This window comes from Notolabrus celidotus, chromosome 9, assembly GCF_009762535.1.
Source record: "Notolabrus celidotus isolate fNotCel1 chromosome 9, fNotCel1.pri, whole genome shotgun sequence".
In the NCBI taxonomy this organism is placed as follows: Eukaryota; Metazoa; Chordata; class Actinopteri; order Labriformes; family Labridae; genus Notolabrus; species Notolabrus celidotus.
In genome coordinates this window covers 21064057-21082015 of record NC_048280.1, presented here as the reverse complement: position 1 = coordinate 21082015, position 17959 = coordinate 21064057, and the positions used below count along the sequence as shown (strand labels likewise).

At 40.5% G+C, this 17959-nt stretch overlaps 1 protein-coding gene across 1 annotated transcript in view; it reads right to left on the bottom strand.

Moving 5' to 3' along the window:
- Positions 1-15545, bottom strand: part of cemip2 (cell migration inducing hyaluronidase 2) — a 31069-nt gene extending 15524 nt beyond the window's left edge. The window contains 8 exon segments of the mRNA XM_034692605.1: positions 185-397; positions 1899-2068; positions 4228-4419; positions 5842-6011; positions 10146-10713; positions 10875-11015; positions 11769-12120; positions 15340-15545. Coding sequence (XP_034548496.1) covers positions 185-397; positions 1899-2068; positions 4228-4419; positions 5842-6011; positions 10146-10713; positions 10875-11015; positions 11769-12102 — 1788 coding nt within the window. The 5' untranslated portion in view covers positions 12103-12120; positions 15340-15545.
- Positions 15546-17959: the final 2414 nt, after the last annotated feature.

Genomic DNA, 17959 nt, shown 5'->3' with positions numbered 1-17959 from the left:
AGGAGAAGGGGAGTAAAATAATCTAAGGAGGAAATAGGCCATTACTCTAATCCAGTCATTGAGACTGTGACTGATGAGCATTCAACAGCTTATATCACGTGAGCTCTCTCACACGTCATAAATACCTACAGCTGTCTTTTCTTTGTACTCGCATGCATTTTAGGCTTCATTATGCTTCCCTTACCAGTAAGCCGTTGGTGGCATGGATGGTGAGGCAGCGGGAGAAGGAGTGGTGTATGGAGAGTCCGTCCACATAGGTGGGCTCCCAGTAGCCTCCCTTCTTGTCCACATCCCTGCACATGTGGAAGTGGAGAGGGTAGCGCCCGGTTTCAGCCTGCTGCCCCATATTCTTTAGCTCCACATGGGACAGATGCACTGATGAAAAGTTGCCAAAGATCTGCCAATGTGGGACAGAGAGCAAATGAAGGTCACGTTGGAAGAAAAATGGCAAACATTTAAAAATCTATCAAGCAAGATCGATACGCCATTACACAAAGCCAAGGTAAATCACCCTGGTTTTGTGTAAGGTCACGCGAGGTTCATATCATGCCACAAAAGCAGGCTCACTATCTTTCCACTCTGGTCCAATTAAAGGTTCAGAGTTTTATAGTATGGTTTTCTGAGTTTGTCTATGATTCCACTGGGATGTGAACTATAGCTTTGTTGGCATCATGTTCCATTGAATCTAACTGCACCAGAACACCACTGATGTTCCTTTCCACAAGTAATAAATGTGAGTTACTGATGCGTAAGTTTAAAGCTCAACTCACATGAGGATGCTCACGTGCAAAACACTCGAGGACTTGGGGGCATATAAGTTAAACATGAACATCAACAAATAATCCAATTCAAATATGATGGAAAATGCTGCCTGGGAGTTTTTCTTGTGGGTATAGCATAATCAAAACAGTCTGGTTCCTGTTATGGAGGTATTGGCCAATCCCTCCAGCTAACTGTAACTTAACCACTCACACACACACACACACACACACACACACACACACACACACACACACACACACACACACACACACACACACACACACACACACACACACACACACACACACACACACACACACACACACACACACACACACACACACTCACACTCACACACTCACAAACAGCATATTGACAAGTAGAGCAAGACTAATATGGGATTAGGGAGGTCGATTCAAATACCCAAATCAGGATCTTAAGCTAGTTGAAAGAAGCACCAAAACTGGACAGAGAAATATACAGTGATGGTGATTACTGTGTGTTGGTAAAGGCTTGGTTCTTTAAGTCAAATAGTTCAGGGCTGGGCAGGTCAATAATTTTCATTGCCAATTGTGTAATATGAGAGAATGTTTTTTGGTGGGGACAGTTAATGTGGTAAAACAAAAGCTGTTTGTTTAGCTCAGGGTGATTTAGTTACACGAAGCTTTAGGAATGTTATTGTGTTTTTGCCACTAAAGAGAAAATTATTGTATGATCATTAACCAAATTAAAGAGACCTCACTGCCTGGACTGTAAAGAGGCTCAGGTTTGACCTTAGCTTGTCTTATGTCTCCAGTCTTTGCTCAGAGCTACAGATACACAGAAATGTCAGCCACAAAATGACAACTTAAAGTGTAGAAGAAAAGTTGTGAGAGTTTGGGGGTGAAGAAGTAGCCATGCATTAAAAGCTAAGCTGTAGGCTGTTCTCATTTGGAATAGCATACACATATAGAGTGAACACTTAAGCTTTGCAGTGTGGAAACTGTCAGGCACATTTCTGAAGGCACAGTGACATTTAATGAGAGTATGAAGTCCTGCTGAAGCAGGCAGAGTTATGCAAACTGTAAATACAGAGAGAAAGCACATTTAAAAACACACACACACACAGCTCTCTCTCACACACACAAAATACACACCTTGATGTGGCCTCCAAAGGTGTCATGGTTGTAGAACTGGCACTTGTTGTTTCCGTAGCAAGAGTTTTCCATTTCTCCATAGATCAAAATGTTCCTGGAGAGAAGAGCCACTTCAGCACGCATGTCAACCCCGTCTAAGATCTCTCCAACGTGATTGTACTGTGGTTTCCCTGGGAAGAGAAGACAGGGAGATTCAAGGACATGTTCACAAGCAGAGAAAGTACTTTCTTTGTTTATCAATGCATTCCATCTCATCTGAGGAAATCAGGAAAGAAAACAAACACTTGAGGAAATCATTTAGTTTTACTGAAAAACACAACATTACTTGGCTTTTAATCTCTGCAGAACTTTTCTTAGTGGAAACAAGTCATACTGAGAGCAAATCCTCTGCACTGAAAAGACTATGAAACAAACAGTAGTAGCATTTAAACTAAACTGATGTATTTTATCTTGAAAATGACATGCTTATAACTGTCAACCACGGGAAATCTGTCCAGCACACTTAGTAAAACATAAACGACCCACACCCAGAAAACAACCAAGCAAAATATTAGACACACACAAGCAAATGTAATCCAATTCATATGAAACACAAACTAATCAGCCCTTCTACAAAATGGAAAGCACCCCTGCCCTTGTGTTGCAGCTGCCAATGATAAAGCCCAGCAGTACTCCATCTGTTCACCCATCCTCATGGCAGTAAAGCAAAAACTAATACACCCTTCTGAGGAAGGGTGTTGTCGTTTGTTGACAACAGATGAATGAGATCAGGAGACTTATCCGAGATAGATAGATGTGAAAATGTAACAGTAATATTTCTGAGTGCAGCATAACAGGAGCTAAAGAAGGTGAAAAGCCATAGAACCACTGTGATTTTTATGGGATAGAGTTGCATCAAAATGTTGTCTGATAATCTCTTTTTGAGTTTCCTCCATAATCTTACATCAATGCAACAGCTGAACAGGAAATTAGATCTCTCTGGACCTTAATGTGAGAAGCACCACATCTGCTAATCATATTCATTGACTGAACTGATGTTTTAGCAGGGGATCTCCTCTGTCTTCTTCTGTTGCTGAAAGGACTTTAATTGTGAGTCATGTCATAAATGTTCCAATAGGACAAATATCTGTATTGTGCTTCACATATTTCTTCCTCCCTTTTTCTGACACATATTTTAGTTTAGTTTAGAAAACTTTAATGTCCTCCAAGAGGCAATTTGTGGTACAGCACAGCTTTAAAAACACAACAACATGAAAGGTACATCAGACACACACAACAAATTGATCCAAACCGATCCAAACAACCCATAGTAGTTGTTTCACAGTAGTAGTCATTGCTAGCCCAATTTAAACAACAATTACAGTTGAAATACAATAAATAAGATAACATTGGTGTACTTATAGACAACCTTAGATCACTTGTGCATCTTATTTAATTGAGTTATTGCCATGGGAATGAATGAGTTTTTAGCACGATTTGTTCTCATCCTTGGGTATCTACACCTCTGGCCAGAATGGAGTAGCTGAAACTCGACTGAGAGTGGGTGTAATGAGTCCATGCAGCCTTTGTCTGCCTTCACAGCCAGCCTGCTCAGGTACAGCTGCTGCAGGTCAGCTTGCTGCTCCCCCATCATTTTCCCACAGATCCAAACAATTTTCCCCAATTTGTTTTTTTTTGTAATTTTAGCATTACCATACCAGCAAACGATACAATAAAAAAGGATGCTTTCAATAAAAGATTTGTAAAATATAGTTCAAATTGTGTTATCAACATTAAAATATCTTAGTTTCCTCAGAAAATACACTCGTTGTTGTCCTTTTTTAAAAAAAGCATCCACACATGAGTCCCAGGAGAGTTTGTGATCTAAAATGAGACCAAGGTACTTCTAGTCTGTCACCACCTTAATCTCCTCTCCTCTGATCCTAGATGAAGCAGGGGGCGGAGCCTCACGTCTGAAATCAATGACCAGATCTTTGGTCTTAGATGGGTTCAGAGTTAGGTGAAAGGCCTCACACCAGCTTACAAAGTCATTTAACACTGGACCATGATCCACTTCATCCTGCTTCAGAAGGCTGACCAAGGCGGTGACATCAGCAAACTTAATAATATGATGACCTGGGTATCTGCTGCGACAACAGTCTGTGTATAGGATGTAAAGAACTCTACAGCACTAATACGAACTTCTGTACAAACTTTAGGTCAGATTACCAGCTACACATGAAAGGAAGAGGCTTTAGTGGAAACACGATATCACAGACAAGGGCAGAGTTAGTTCAGTAAAAGGAAGGGCAAGCAAAGAACATAAAGTGACAAGGCTTCACTCTCTCACCTTGTATCCTGATCTGCCTGCTGGTGCAGTTGGGGCATGGCAGCAAGGTGAACTCTTCAGCCTGATGCATGGAGTAATCTGTGCTGGCAACTACAATCTGATGCCCAGGCTTCCAGCTTGGCTGCACTTCATCCTGCAGGTTCAGCAACACCTGGTCCACAGCATCCACCTGGAACCCTGATATTGGGAAACCTGTGGGGGACATAGCAATGTTGTTGTTTTTCTTTTCACAGGGACTGAAGGGTAAGCTATAATGAATTACAATGCCTCACTCGGAGGAAACAAATATAAAGCTACTGGCTTTGAAAGCTTATTAACCATGGTGGTGTTGTGAGGGTAAGATTGACTAAATACCTTAAAGCTGGGGTTGGTAGTCAGATTTAGATACACTTTTTGTTATACTGGTTAAAATTATCTTTATGTCCTGATGGCAATCAATACATAATGGGTTCTTAAAAAAGAGTGAAAAAAAGCTGCTATCTCCAGCCGGAGTAAACCTTGGAAAACACCAACCAATCCCTGCCATCAAGAGCCAAATGATGAAACCAATCAAATCCCATCCTGCCGTTCTGCCCGCTCCCTCTGCATACATTTCCACGGCGTGCACTCCCTGTCCCATGCCTCTATATTTACTGCCCCTCTTGCTCGACCTCGGGCCTGTCCCCTCTGACCCGAAGAGGTGCTTTGCTCAGGACTGTAGTCCGGATCAGAGTCTAAAAAGCTCTCACCACGGGGCTCTGACATGAAATAGAATTAATGAAATTTAGTAAGTCCTACAGAAATGTATATTGTAGCCATGTTTGTTTGTGTTTTTAACTTTCACTATGATAATGTTTTGGTGTTTTCATCGTTTGTGTTTTGCATAAACGATGTGATGAGGACCGGTTTTAAATCAGTCACGATCATATGGTTGTGAATCAGCTGCACTCATGCATGTGAGCGGGGGCGTTGTTTTGGAGGAGCACCGAGGGGAGGCGGGGAGGGGTTAGACAGAGTCCTGAGGAAATGCTACATTCAAGTTTTCCGTGACTACCAACCCTAGCTTTAAAGTAAATGTTTGTAATGTTTGTATCAATGTTCAGCTGAGGGCAATATCAACCAAAATGTTGTGAAGAAAGTCTGATAATCTAAAGAGGGTGCTTTCATTTTGCTCTGTTTCTTGGTAATACTGAGTCACTGTGAAAACATAGATTTTTTTAAGGTGTGGGTTTCACAGTCTCAATGAAGAAAGATAAGGTTCTGCTAGTGCCTCACCCAAACTAAATACACACAAAGACACTTACCACCACACACATCTGTCATAGGAGAAGTCACAAATATACTTTTCACAATGACAAGAATGTCTTTCATGTCAGGTTGACTGATCTGTAAAACAGCTGTCATGTTGGAACCTAATACCTCACCCTGACCACAAGACGTCTCTTTAAAGCTCAACAAACATCTCCGCTTTCCTGAAAAAGTTTCCTGACACTGAAGCTTGTTTTTGTGTGTAATCACAGTGTTGGCATCAAGCATAGACCTGACATAAAGCTCAAGCACCAAAACAAATGGAATACTAAATGGTTGCGAGTTCAATGGTTTCTGAATTTGATTCCAGCGTTAACCGTCTCTCACCATTCTTCCACTCGCTGTAGGCGGTGACAGCGAAGCCCACTCCATCCAAAGTAGTAAAGTTTTGTCTTGCCAGTGCCTTTCCTCCAGTGTCGTGGTTTTCATGTTCCTTTACGTCCTCCGAGCATGACACGTTACCACCGCCTACCACTGAGACCAAAGCCCACGCCTGTCTATGGAGACCAGAAGGATGAAGAGAAAAGTGGGACACAGACGAAGTTAAAACATTTTTAAACATTTAGAGAGCGTAGATTTTGCAAGACATCTTTCACCAACAAGTTAAGTATCGGAAAGGTCACAGTAGTTGAGGGTAGAAGCAGCTTCAGTGTACCAATATTTGGTGTACTTCAGAGGACGTATGACCTTTGTACAGATAGTATTTATTTATTTTTTTAGAACTTTTGGATTTGTGTTTAGGTTAATATGTTTATCGTCCTTACTGTCTTGTTGTTAAGTACCAGTGTTCCATCCACCATGCCAAATTCCTTGTGTGTGCGAGCTCACTTGGCAATAAAGCCTTCTTGAAACTTGAATCATGAATCTATTTTCTGTTGGGACTGCCTGTTGTATAATCAGGACTACATGTAATAACTTATTGATGCAATATCCACTCAGAAAAGGCGGAACTTTAACTGAACAGTTACAATTCTCTGTCTAGTGTTTCTCTGAGTCATGCATCAGTACGAATATGTGCTAACCAACACACAAAACCTCCACCCCTGACTATAAAGATACTTCATATTATAACAGACAGACACATGTGGAGCACTGGGAAAGATATTAAACCAGTGTAATACTCTGTAGGCAGAGCAATTAACCTGAAGCTAGAAGGAAGAGGAGAGAGGAGCAGGGCACTGATTATCAGAGTGGATATCATGTACTGATAAAAAGACAATGAGGGGTTAAGGGATCATTAAAATGAGAACAGGATATTTCAGGAAGGGTGTTATATGACTCAGAGGAACCCGTCATTCAACTCCAACTTTTTCTACTTTTGCTTAAAGTTCTGTGTTCTCGCTGTCTTTTCATCCCTTTAAAGCAAGAATGAATTCTGAACACAATTCCAAACATTAAATTTCAAAAGACAGACTGGAAACATTTCAGTTGAGGAGCTTTAGGGCGTGGATAGTGAATGGGATTTGGTGTACTTCAGAGGGCGTATGACCTTAAGCAGGACAGTGGACTCCAAGTTGCAGCCCTGTTTTTTTAAATGTCATGGTCTTGGCTTCAAAAGAATGACTTCTTGCTTTTTTTGTTGTTCAGTATTAGCTGAGGCAGTCCTCACATGCTTAAAGCCTTTTCTCTATACCTGGATGTAGGAAGACCATTGTTTCAAACTATGGTATGACCTTTAAGAACTTTATGAACACAAACTGACCCTTAATCCAACTGACAACCATTCAGGAGCTTGTTTTTCAGCCAGAGGAGTAAAAGCCGGGTAGCTCACTGAACAAACTGTTGGACTGGAAAGTAACTCGGGAGAGGTTTTACATACTTTTATCACATCAGTCCTGTCCTTGCATCTTTGCACTGGTTGCCTGTTAACTTTAGGATCCAGTTCAAGGTTTTATTAATTGTTTTTAAGTGTTCAAATGGTCTGGCACTGTCTTATTTATCAAATCTTGTACAGCCTCACAGTACTTCCAGAGCACTTAGGTCATCAAACCAGCTGCTCCTGGCAGTACCTCGGTCCAGACTCTCTACTCGTGGGGACAGAGCCTTCTCAGTGGCAGCCCCAAAGCTGTGGAACAGCCTACCTTTCCAGGTTAGAGCTGCACAGTCTGTTGAGCACTTTAAAACACTACTGAAAACCTATCTTTTCTCCTTGGCGTTCAGTCCCAGCTAAACAAGAATCCTTGGCTTTTTTACTTTTTTTTTTTACTCTTTATATTTCCTAAATTGAGCTCTTACTATTATTTTATTGTTTTATTTATTATTATATTTGTGTATGATTATATTGTATCTTAATAACTGTACAGCACTTTGGTCAACTGAGGTTGTGCTTTATAAATAAAGCTTGACTAGACTGGACTTATCCCCAATTCATCTTTGAGCCTACTTACTTAGCTGAGTTCATCATGTACTGTAATGAACCCATGGCAGCAGCTGCAACATACTGCACATAAATGCCAAACAAAAGCAGTTAAACGCACAATCAACCCCTTTGGAAAATATCTTTGAAATAAATCAAATAATACAAAATAAATTGCATCCACGTTGCATTCAGAATCCTAATGTTTCCTTAGAAAGTCTCCCTAATTATTAGCAGCAGTTTGGGATGTTTTCAGCTCCATCCGCCTGCGTGTAAATCTCTGTCTCTGCTCATAATAATTGCTCCCAGTGGCATAATCACAACCTAAACACATCCTCTCATAGATGAAAAGACCCTCTAACATGTCACTGCGTACCCCACTGACACACAAACTGAAGCCATCTGGGGATCGACTCTATTCTGTCGCAGCAGCCCCAGAGTGTGGCTTATCCTGCTGGGAAAATAATCAAGGAAGGCCTCCTCTCTGTCCCGAGGCTGCTGATGTGCAGTCTGTGGAAGTGTGTGTTTTATAAATCGAACAAAGAGGAGAGAATCAGGGAAAGTGGTGGTTTCACTGTTTCCTTTGCAACATCCTTCAACAGATCTTCAATAGTGTTTTAACAACCTCATTGTGCGAGAGGAAATTGTAAATGTGAGGCGTCAGGAGGTGGAATCCCAGCAGACCTGCTTGAATGTGTGTTTATGTGTAATAAGAGACAAAGACTAAAGACAGAAGGGTCGACAGGCATGAGGCAGGAGCCATTATATTTATGTTACCTGTGTCTGGCAGGGGGTTGTCACTATACTATAAGATCCAGCTGTGGAAGATATAAAGCATTTGGGTGATTTACTGCTGTTAATCTTTAAATCAAGTTTGAGATCACATGTTGACACAGTACAGAGTTACAGAACAGATCCCCTAATGTTGTAAAAACAGGCACCACAGTTGGTTCCCGCTTACGCTTCAGCTACGTTCCCTGCTGTTCCTGCACATCAGGCCACTACATGTCCTAAACAGATCTCCACTTCATCATTACTCCCAGTCCTACACGTCATGTGCCTTTACCACCCAACTCTATCAACCTAAATCACTCAGCCTAACATTGTGTGACTTTAATGAGACATTAAACTGCATGTTCTCTCATAAATGTGTGCTGTGTTTCCTCCTGCCACAAGCAAATCCATAGACAGCTGAGACACAAATCCCCACTCAAGTAAATGGTGCAAGCACTGAAAGGGGAAACACACTGATAACTTATTGGCACTTTAAAGACACACACCAACACACATACCTTTAAACATACTGAGGGTTCAACCCTCTGAGCCATTTAAACCACTATGCTGTGGATTTCAGGGGATTTGTTTGAAAACGGTGTGCTGCCTTGGCACCCACCCCCGGAGAGTGAAATGTGACACTGGAGAATCTGGCGCAGCACTTGGCTTTTCAGCCAACCGAGGACCAAATCGGGCAAAGCAACGAATAACTCAAGAGTGAAATGCTGCACTAAGACTTCCCTTTGAGAGGCACTTGTGTGCACACGTGTTTGACTGACAGTAACAGAACATTAGTGTCACGTAAAGCTAAATTTCCAAGTGTTTCCCTTAATGAACTTAAAATAAAGTGTAAACCTACATGAACAAGACAAAACCTCTCATATAACTGTCCTTCTGAGGGAAGCATGATGGACACATCTCCTGAATCACCACATTTTGCACAAATCCTGGAAACTCTCCTTCCGTAAACTCAATATCCCGTACGCGTTTCCTTTTTCTTGCAGAGTACGACAAAGCGGAAACAGAGGGGATGCAGGAAGAGCAATTACCATTCAAGGGAACATCCCAAATGAGAAGAACGAAAGATGAAAGAGGAAAACTTTCCACAAGGGATGGACGTGGAACAAAATGTTGTTATTGTCAGTCGAAGTATTGAGGCTTTTGAGGTGAAGGGGTTTACTTCGGGGCACGAGAACACATTAACCTTCTTTATCAGCCCCGAGAGACCAAGACTAAACAAAACACTCCCAAAGACTTAAAACGACAACAAACCATTGAGAACCAATGTAAACGTTCTGAGAGCTGGTACTTTTTGTGGAACACAACTGAGACACAAATGCACTCACACACTTGGAGTGTCACAAAATTTGACAACAGAAGCACCTTTGAGGGCAACATCAATTAATAACTAATGTGAATGAGCATTTTCTTTTAAATAGAAATATATATAATTTAGTGATCTGCTCAAAATGTTCCACAAACATCAATCAGCACTGCTTACCGGTATTTGAGATCATAGACAAAGCTGCTGCCCAGCCTGTCTTCGATGGCCTTCTTCGTTTCATCCAGAAGATTTTTAACAGCTGAGTCACCAACAGCCAGCGTGACAATACGGCCATCAGGCAAAGACTGCAGCAGCTGTGTGAGCCGTCGACTGTCATTACGAGACTCATGCGTGTCGTAGCGCTCGGTCAACAACACAGCAGCCGTGTCCTGGTCAACCACACGCAAGTTAATGCCTCGGCTGAAGTTCCTCTGGAAGGCGTAACCTCCAGTGACCAGACCGGAGGCTGGGATGCTTCTGGTCATCAGGGTCCAGGAAACGCTCTCGGTACCGTGCAGCTCCAGAGTCCCACCACTCATGACGCCAATGAACTTGCGGCCCAGGCCAGGCACTTCAGGGACTCCTTTGTCATCAGAGCGACCCACAAGGGTGATGGTGCCGCGAGAGCGGTAGCGACATTTTGGAGCACCAATGTGAAGGGCTCCACCAGCTTCAATAAGGATGTGCCGTGTTCTCAAGGTTATGTTTTTGGAGCCGTCTTTATTGTCTGCAAAAACTACCCGACCTGTAAAGAAGCATCAACAAGCATCAGCTCTTCTGATATGATATGATATCTGCACATCTATAAATTAAACTTGTATTCTAAATAATCTTACTTCTACTTATTTTATGAACGAGAAGCTGTGTTACAACCTAACAAAGTAATACCTGACTAATCTTGCTTACCTCCTGACTGGATGGTGAGTGAATGGAAGGTGGCCGAAGCATCTAATCGAAACAAATGTCCTCTCCTGACAACAAGAGCTTTCTCTGGTTGGTGGCCTGGGTTCCAGGTGCTTAGGGTAAGGTCATGGTCTGGACAATTCTCTGCAAACATGACCAATCGGTAAGAAAGCAGGTAGTAAAACAGTAAGGAATACATTGGTTACTAGGGATGTAAGGATATATCGTAAGTCGGTAAAAACTCGATACAATATGATCCGTAGCTGTTTAATACCGTAAGTTATATACATTGTGTTGTGAAGGAAATTTTGATTTAGGGGAAAAAACGCATTTGGCATTATTTTTGACATGGAAAACGTTCATGTTTTTTTTAATGATAAAACGATAATTGATCGTTAACATTTCCAAAGATCGATCACAGAAAATACTTGAAATTTACATCCCTAATTTAAAGAGATTTACCTTATTGGTTTTAATATTTAATACTTTCATTTGGGAATTATTCACTTTCCATTTCTCTATAATTTTTCTGACATTTTCCAACATGGTATTTTTGTATGGTGATTTTTGTTTTTTGCAAGTTGCGGGAAAAAAAGTGTGCAGTGGTTTTATTAGAGTTAAAACACACCTTAACAACGAAAAGTGATTACTTTGTTTACAAAGATATATAAGAAAACAAATATGTATTTGCAACTGTCCATATCTGAGAATTGAAATAAGATAATAGTTATTTAAATTTTGAGTTCAATCCAGTTTTCTTGAAAATCGTTAGAGAATTGTGAGTGAATCGTATTGTGAACCAAAAATCGGGATTCGAATCGAATCGTGGGTCGAGTGTATCCTTACATCCCTATTGGTTACATAAAGATGAATCATCACATATAATCCGTAACTCACCATCCAACACATCTCCACTAGAGAGACTAAGAGCAAGGACGAGGGTGAGGAAGAAAGCCCCGATAGATACACCAAAACAGATAAATGTGTTCTTTCTTTGCTTGAGGCTCCTGGCACGCTCTCTACGCTGGTTTTCCTCTGACACGCTGAAAGTGGCTTGGCGCTCCAGTCGAAGGCCGTGAGGTTTAATTGGTGGAGGTGGTGGAGCTTTGGCAGGTGGTGGCGAGCGGACTGGAGCCACTCGCCCGGGGACATAACCTGGAGACCTCTGAGGGTTGCCGTGAGGTGGGGCCACAAAGACCGGGAATCGGCCAGGGCCTTCATTTGTCGGCATGGTATAAGTGTCTTCTACCTGAGAGAGGAAAAATGAAAAATAATTACATTATGGGCTCAGGGAGGATTATCGAGCCGTGATTGTTCAGATCTACTTTCTTTTATCTGTCACATCCATCTTTGTAGTAAAACAGAAAAGAAAATGGTACTTTGAGGGGAGTCTAGGAACACATCATTTCAAACAGAAGTTGTCAGCAATTAGTTCAAACACAAAGTTCAAGAAATTTTTATTCTCTTGTAAAACATTTAATGAAGTGTTTGAGGATAAGACAAACGGATGAATGAAAAAGAGGTCAAACAGAAGAGGTCAAGAAGGAGGAAGAAGACACTTTAAAAGCACATTAAATGTGAGTAAAAGCAGTAGGACGCCAAGGTAGATAAAAGGCTTATCCTTGGGAAACAGGCAATGAGCATCTCACTCTCAGACCTTGAAGTAACAATCCTGAGACAGCACTGAAAATCCGTTACTCAAAAACAGCTTATCTCCAGGCTTTCTTGGCTCACAAAGAGTGACATTGGCTGCTCTTGTCCACAAACTAACGCAGGAGGTTGTGAATAGTAGATGGTAACATTCCTGAGACTGTTAACACTGCCAAAACAGATGGCACCAATTACAGTATAGGGAAGCAAGAGAGTGCTCCAGCTTGAGCCTGAGCTAACTTTATTTCATGTAAATACAGAAGTTAGCACAAAGAGAACATGTACACATGTCACACGCACATATAAGGGTCATTTGGCACACACCTGCACACACAGGGGTAAAGGAAATGGCAGTGCAGAAAAAAAGGCTTCATAAGCACTTTTGTCTAACAAAAACACCATACACGTCTGGAATGACACCCATAGCTTGGTGCTATAGGTCTTCAAAAACATAACATCAGCAGGTTACAGCCTTTGCACAGAAGACTCTGACTGCATGACTCCATGGGTGACCCAGTCTTTTTCAGAGGCTGTTAAGACCATGGAAGACAGGCTCGATAACGGCAAAGCGATCACTGTCAGCCTTAACACCATCAGAGTGAGTATCATTGCTCAAACCACACACAAATACAGTCTCACACACACACACTTCTGTGCCAACCCACGGACACAGACAACTGTCCATTGTCATCATTTAACCCAGAGTACAACAATCCTCTTCAATTTATAAACAAAGCACTGTACAATGAAGGGCACTCAACGAGGGCTCTGTAATTTCTGTGTGCTTAGTCCAACACCCACTTGAACATGAATGATCCCATTTCATTACGTAAACCTAAACGAGAAAGTAAAGGAGAAAGAATCACTGATCACATTGTGATTAAAGGTACATTTCAACCAAGAGTTCCGGGGTCTTTTTTAGCCCCCAGAACTACTTTCCCCGGAACTACAAGGCTCCTGTGACCCCCATTGTTGTCTGTGTTTCGACCGCGGGCTGAAGTCCCGGGTGGATTGTGCAAATCAAGCCGGTGACGTATGGAGAAAAAAAATTATATTAAATAACATTTTGAAATCTTAATAAAAAACTAAACTATTATGCATTCCCAGGAACTCCCTCTGTGTTTCAGCAACTGTGTAAACTCCACAAACACTGTTACGTTCAGCTGAAAGTCCCAGGACCTTTGAAAAGTACTACCCCCCTAGGCAGGGGCTTTTCAGGGGGGAGATTATCTACCCCTGAACTAAATTTAAACCCTTTTTCCTCTGGTCGAAACACACGTAGTTCAGGGGTAAAGACCCTAGTTCTGGGGTAAATTTCCTGCGGTGGAAAAACACCTTTACATGTTCATCTTCTCATGGTCAGTGCCCTATATTGGATGGCCTAAACAGGAGCCTGATGCTGGAATGATTCCCCAGGCGTCAGTCTTTGTAACTCCGTCTTAGGCTATGTTTTAATTCACATTCCTTGCCATAAAAGGACCAAGCTGTAACTGCCCCCCTGCCATTAACTCACCTGCTAGCACATAAAGAGTTGTGGACTTTACACACCTTAGGGCTCTTGTAGAAAATGCTCACGTAATAATCAAAGTGCTGCACTTCTTAATTCGGACCACATACATTTCCTAATAACATCATCCCCTCCGCCACTCTCTCTCTTATTCTTCTGATTTCAGAGCTACTGAATATCAAACAGATGTGTAGGGGAAACACTGAAGTCAAAGGGGGACACACCATTGCACATTCCTCAACTGTAAAATCACCCTTTTCTTGGGAAATCAGCACTGGCAATGTAACAGAGAGTGAGCCACGTGTTTCTTCTTTTCACTGAGTAGTGGTTAGCAGTTTAACACAAAGTGAAATGGGTGAGGTGGCCCACATTGAGAGATATTGAGGTTAAAGGAGATGTGTTACACAGAGGGTTTAATTACTTATCATGATTTATGCACTTGTTTTGACAACATTCACGCAGTTAACCCTCCTGTTATGTTTCTTTCTCTGGAACAGAAATAATGTTCCTGGGTCAATTTGATATAATTTGTATATTCAATTATCCAGAAGTGTCAGAACCCCCAAAAAATCCCAATAAAAATTTTTTTAACCTGATTTTTAACTCCATTACTAACCATTTAAATCAAGATTAAGTCCATTTGTGCTCTTTAATTCTCACAGATCATGGTTCAATGAGGATAACTCACTCATTTTTCATTAAAATTAAAGTGAAAACTTTTTTAAATGTACATTGGAAAGCCCTAAATATAAATACAACAGCCTAGTTTTACATGACATATATTTTTTTGTTTATTTTATTTTATATTTTGAATTTTTTATGAAATGATGTTGATAAATTAACACAACACCTCTTCTGTCACATGCTGCCCAAATTTTTTATGCTGCATTTAGCTGGTTTAGAAGGCATATATTGCCTAAAATAGACTTTAAAAAGACATAAAGTCAACATAACAGGAGGGTTAAAAAAAGACAACATATTCGTAAACTATATGATTACAGTCACTATCTAGTTTTCTACTGATATAGGCTATTACCACAGAGGAATAATAATGCGACATACATTCCGTTATAACGTTACGTAGCGATTGAACTTTAAAACGAGTTTAACACACATCAATAACTTTTTACCGCCTATTATACCCTGACTAACCCCCACGAGGAGTCTCATTCATAAAAAAAACTACCTCCAAATCAAAGATTCCCCCGGTGAATCGTCCCTGTCACCCCCATACACAGTCTCTGATCACCCCCCAGGCTGACTGACAGAAACAGACACAATGTAACCAGGAGTACGGACAGTGAGTGTTACCGTGGGTGAGACTGCAGTCCTGCTCCTCTACCGATCTGTCCATTCGCTCCCTACCGAGCCGTAGGGGACGCTGACTCGTTAGTGGTGAGACCTGTGAGTAAGTTCTCACCCTCGCAACTTTGCTCTCCGTGTCCCTTTTTATGTACTTTTTCTTCACATGATGTTTTTTTTTCTGCTGATGGGCCGTCGTCCATCCGTCGGTCAACCCCCTGTCCCACCGAGAGGGAAGCAGCAGGCGCGGCTAGAGATAGAGGAAGTAGTGATGCCTTCAAATGCTGTCGTACAGAGCACAATCGGGTTAGAAATTACACTAATGAGGACAATGGGTTTTTTATTGAACATTTTACAACATTACAAACTCTCAATTAGGATGGTAAACACACAGATATGTAATCAATTACAGTGCAATTAACAAAAAGGGAATCATGTAAGGAAAATAAAACAAAATATTGTAAGACAACAAATAAGGTGCATCAGGGCTCCTGAGTGAGTCAGGCATCCAAAAACAATATAAAGCAGAGCAGAGGCACAAAAAGAGGCAATCAAAGTTCAGTGTAGCAAATAGCTGATTGGTCAGTCCGTATATTGAAAATAGTTTGGGACGAGGGGACGTCTCATTTCAAATTTATCTTCATGTTTAGCTGTTATAATAGAGGGAAAAGATAAGAAAATATAAATACATATAATATACACATATACATACAAATATACACATATCTATATACACATGTATACATATATACATATTTCAAATTAAATGTCTAAACATATCTTGCTTGCAATTTTTCTTGTCCATACTATTTTCAGGGTCGAAAAAAATAACTTAAAATAATTTATAAAACCAGGAAAGGAGGGCTTATAATTTCTCCACTTACACAATGGATATGGTATTTTGTTTGTTTATTATTAAGCCTTATTTATTTATGTATTGAATTGTTTAGTTTGTCATATTTTTTTTGTATTATTTATGTTCTATGATCTGTCTATATTTTAGACTTTCCTACACATAATTCAACATAATATGAAGTAAGAATTCTGGTTTCAGCCCACCTTGGATAAAGCGTATAAATGCCAAAAAAAGGAAATCATTTCTACAACTGCAGTCTTGTGTTACCACAAAAAATACAGTCCAATATAAAAATTAAACATTCAAGTATAAGTGCACTGAGACAGGAGCATTATGTTTATGTAAAAATACTCTTTTGAATCAGTCCGGATTCTTAAAACACAAATCAAAAACCAAACGTAAAACATAAAAAACGAAAATGTATTATCTGCCTTTTGCATTCTTACTCCCATCCCAAAGTATCTGGACAAGAGACAGCCTCTGGATCAAGGCAAATTTATAGTTCGAGATTTTCGAGGAGTTCTTGAACGTATCACAGAGAACACTCGAGGACCTTGGTTTAAGGGGAGGAGCTTAATCTTGCATGACACTGCCGCCTGCTGGTTTGAAGGAGAAATACTATAATACCACTTCAGAGATAGACCTGCGGGACAAACCACTGTCCTGGCTTGTCTGAATTATGAATTTAATTATATTAAAAAAAATAAAAGAACAAGTTTGTCGTACCAAGGTGTAGACAATTATTTCACATACTTTTAAAGGTTTCATTTTCATAGCACTCACACTATTTGGTTTCCCCCACAACCTTTCTTGTAACCCATGTGATCTTATCATCTCCTCATCCATGTACTGTTTCTATAACTGACTAAAGCAGCAGATTCGACCTCTTGACTTCAACCAGTAGTAGTTTTACATATTTTCCTTTAAGGGAAGTCTAGCCCTTGCAGCTGAAACGTGCAAACATCATGTATAATATAAACAAATATTAAAAACATTACCTGGAAAAAAATGAAATCCATGATGTCTGCAGTGTGTAGGACCAAACCTTATGTCATAGTAAGATGGTGTTCAGTTGGGTTTGTTTGAGAGTCTGGTCCACTTCTGGTCCAGTCCAGTTTGAAGCACGGTTTCTCCTCAGACCCACAATGACCTCAAGATCTGACAAGAAGACTCCACAAAGTACAGTGGTCCACGTTATTTTCAAAAGGCAGCAAAAATGTGACACACACACACACACACACACACACACACACACACACACACACACACACACACACACACACACACACACACACACAAAAAAAACACGTTTTGTTTTCTAAGCATATTTCTACCTCTTCTTGCATTCACACATGCACATTCAAGATGTGCAATTTTCAACTTGATAAAATAAAAAAATAAAAAATAAAACCCAAAAAGTGATTGGTATTAGTTTTACATATTTTCCTTTCAGTAAAGTCTATTTTTAAATATATATATATATTTGTCACTGCAGAACAAAAACTCTTGTATCTGGGCCACAGTGACGCAATGTGCAGAACATTTTACTCTCTTCTTTAATATCAGACTAAAAAATGAGCTGTTTTATAATTTAATTTTAGGAAAACATCAACAGCCCCTTCTTTTATGGTGTACCTATGAACCACAAGGGTGATAGCTGATGCAAGGGTATTCATTGGTTTAATTTTATTACATTTTCCTTAATTGCAGCCAAGATTAGAGTTTCTAGATTGCTGGAATTGATAGTTATGAAAATGTTTAACATACAAAAAA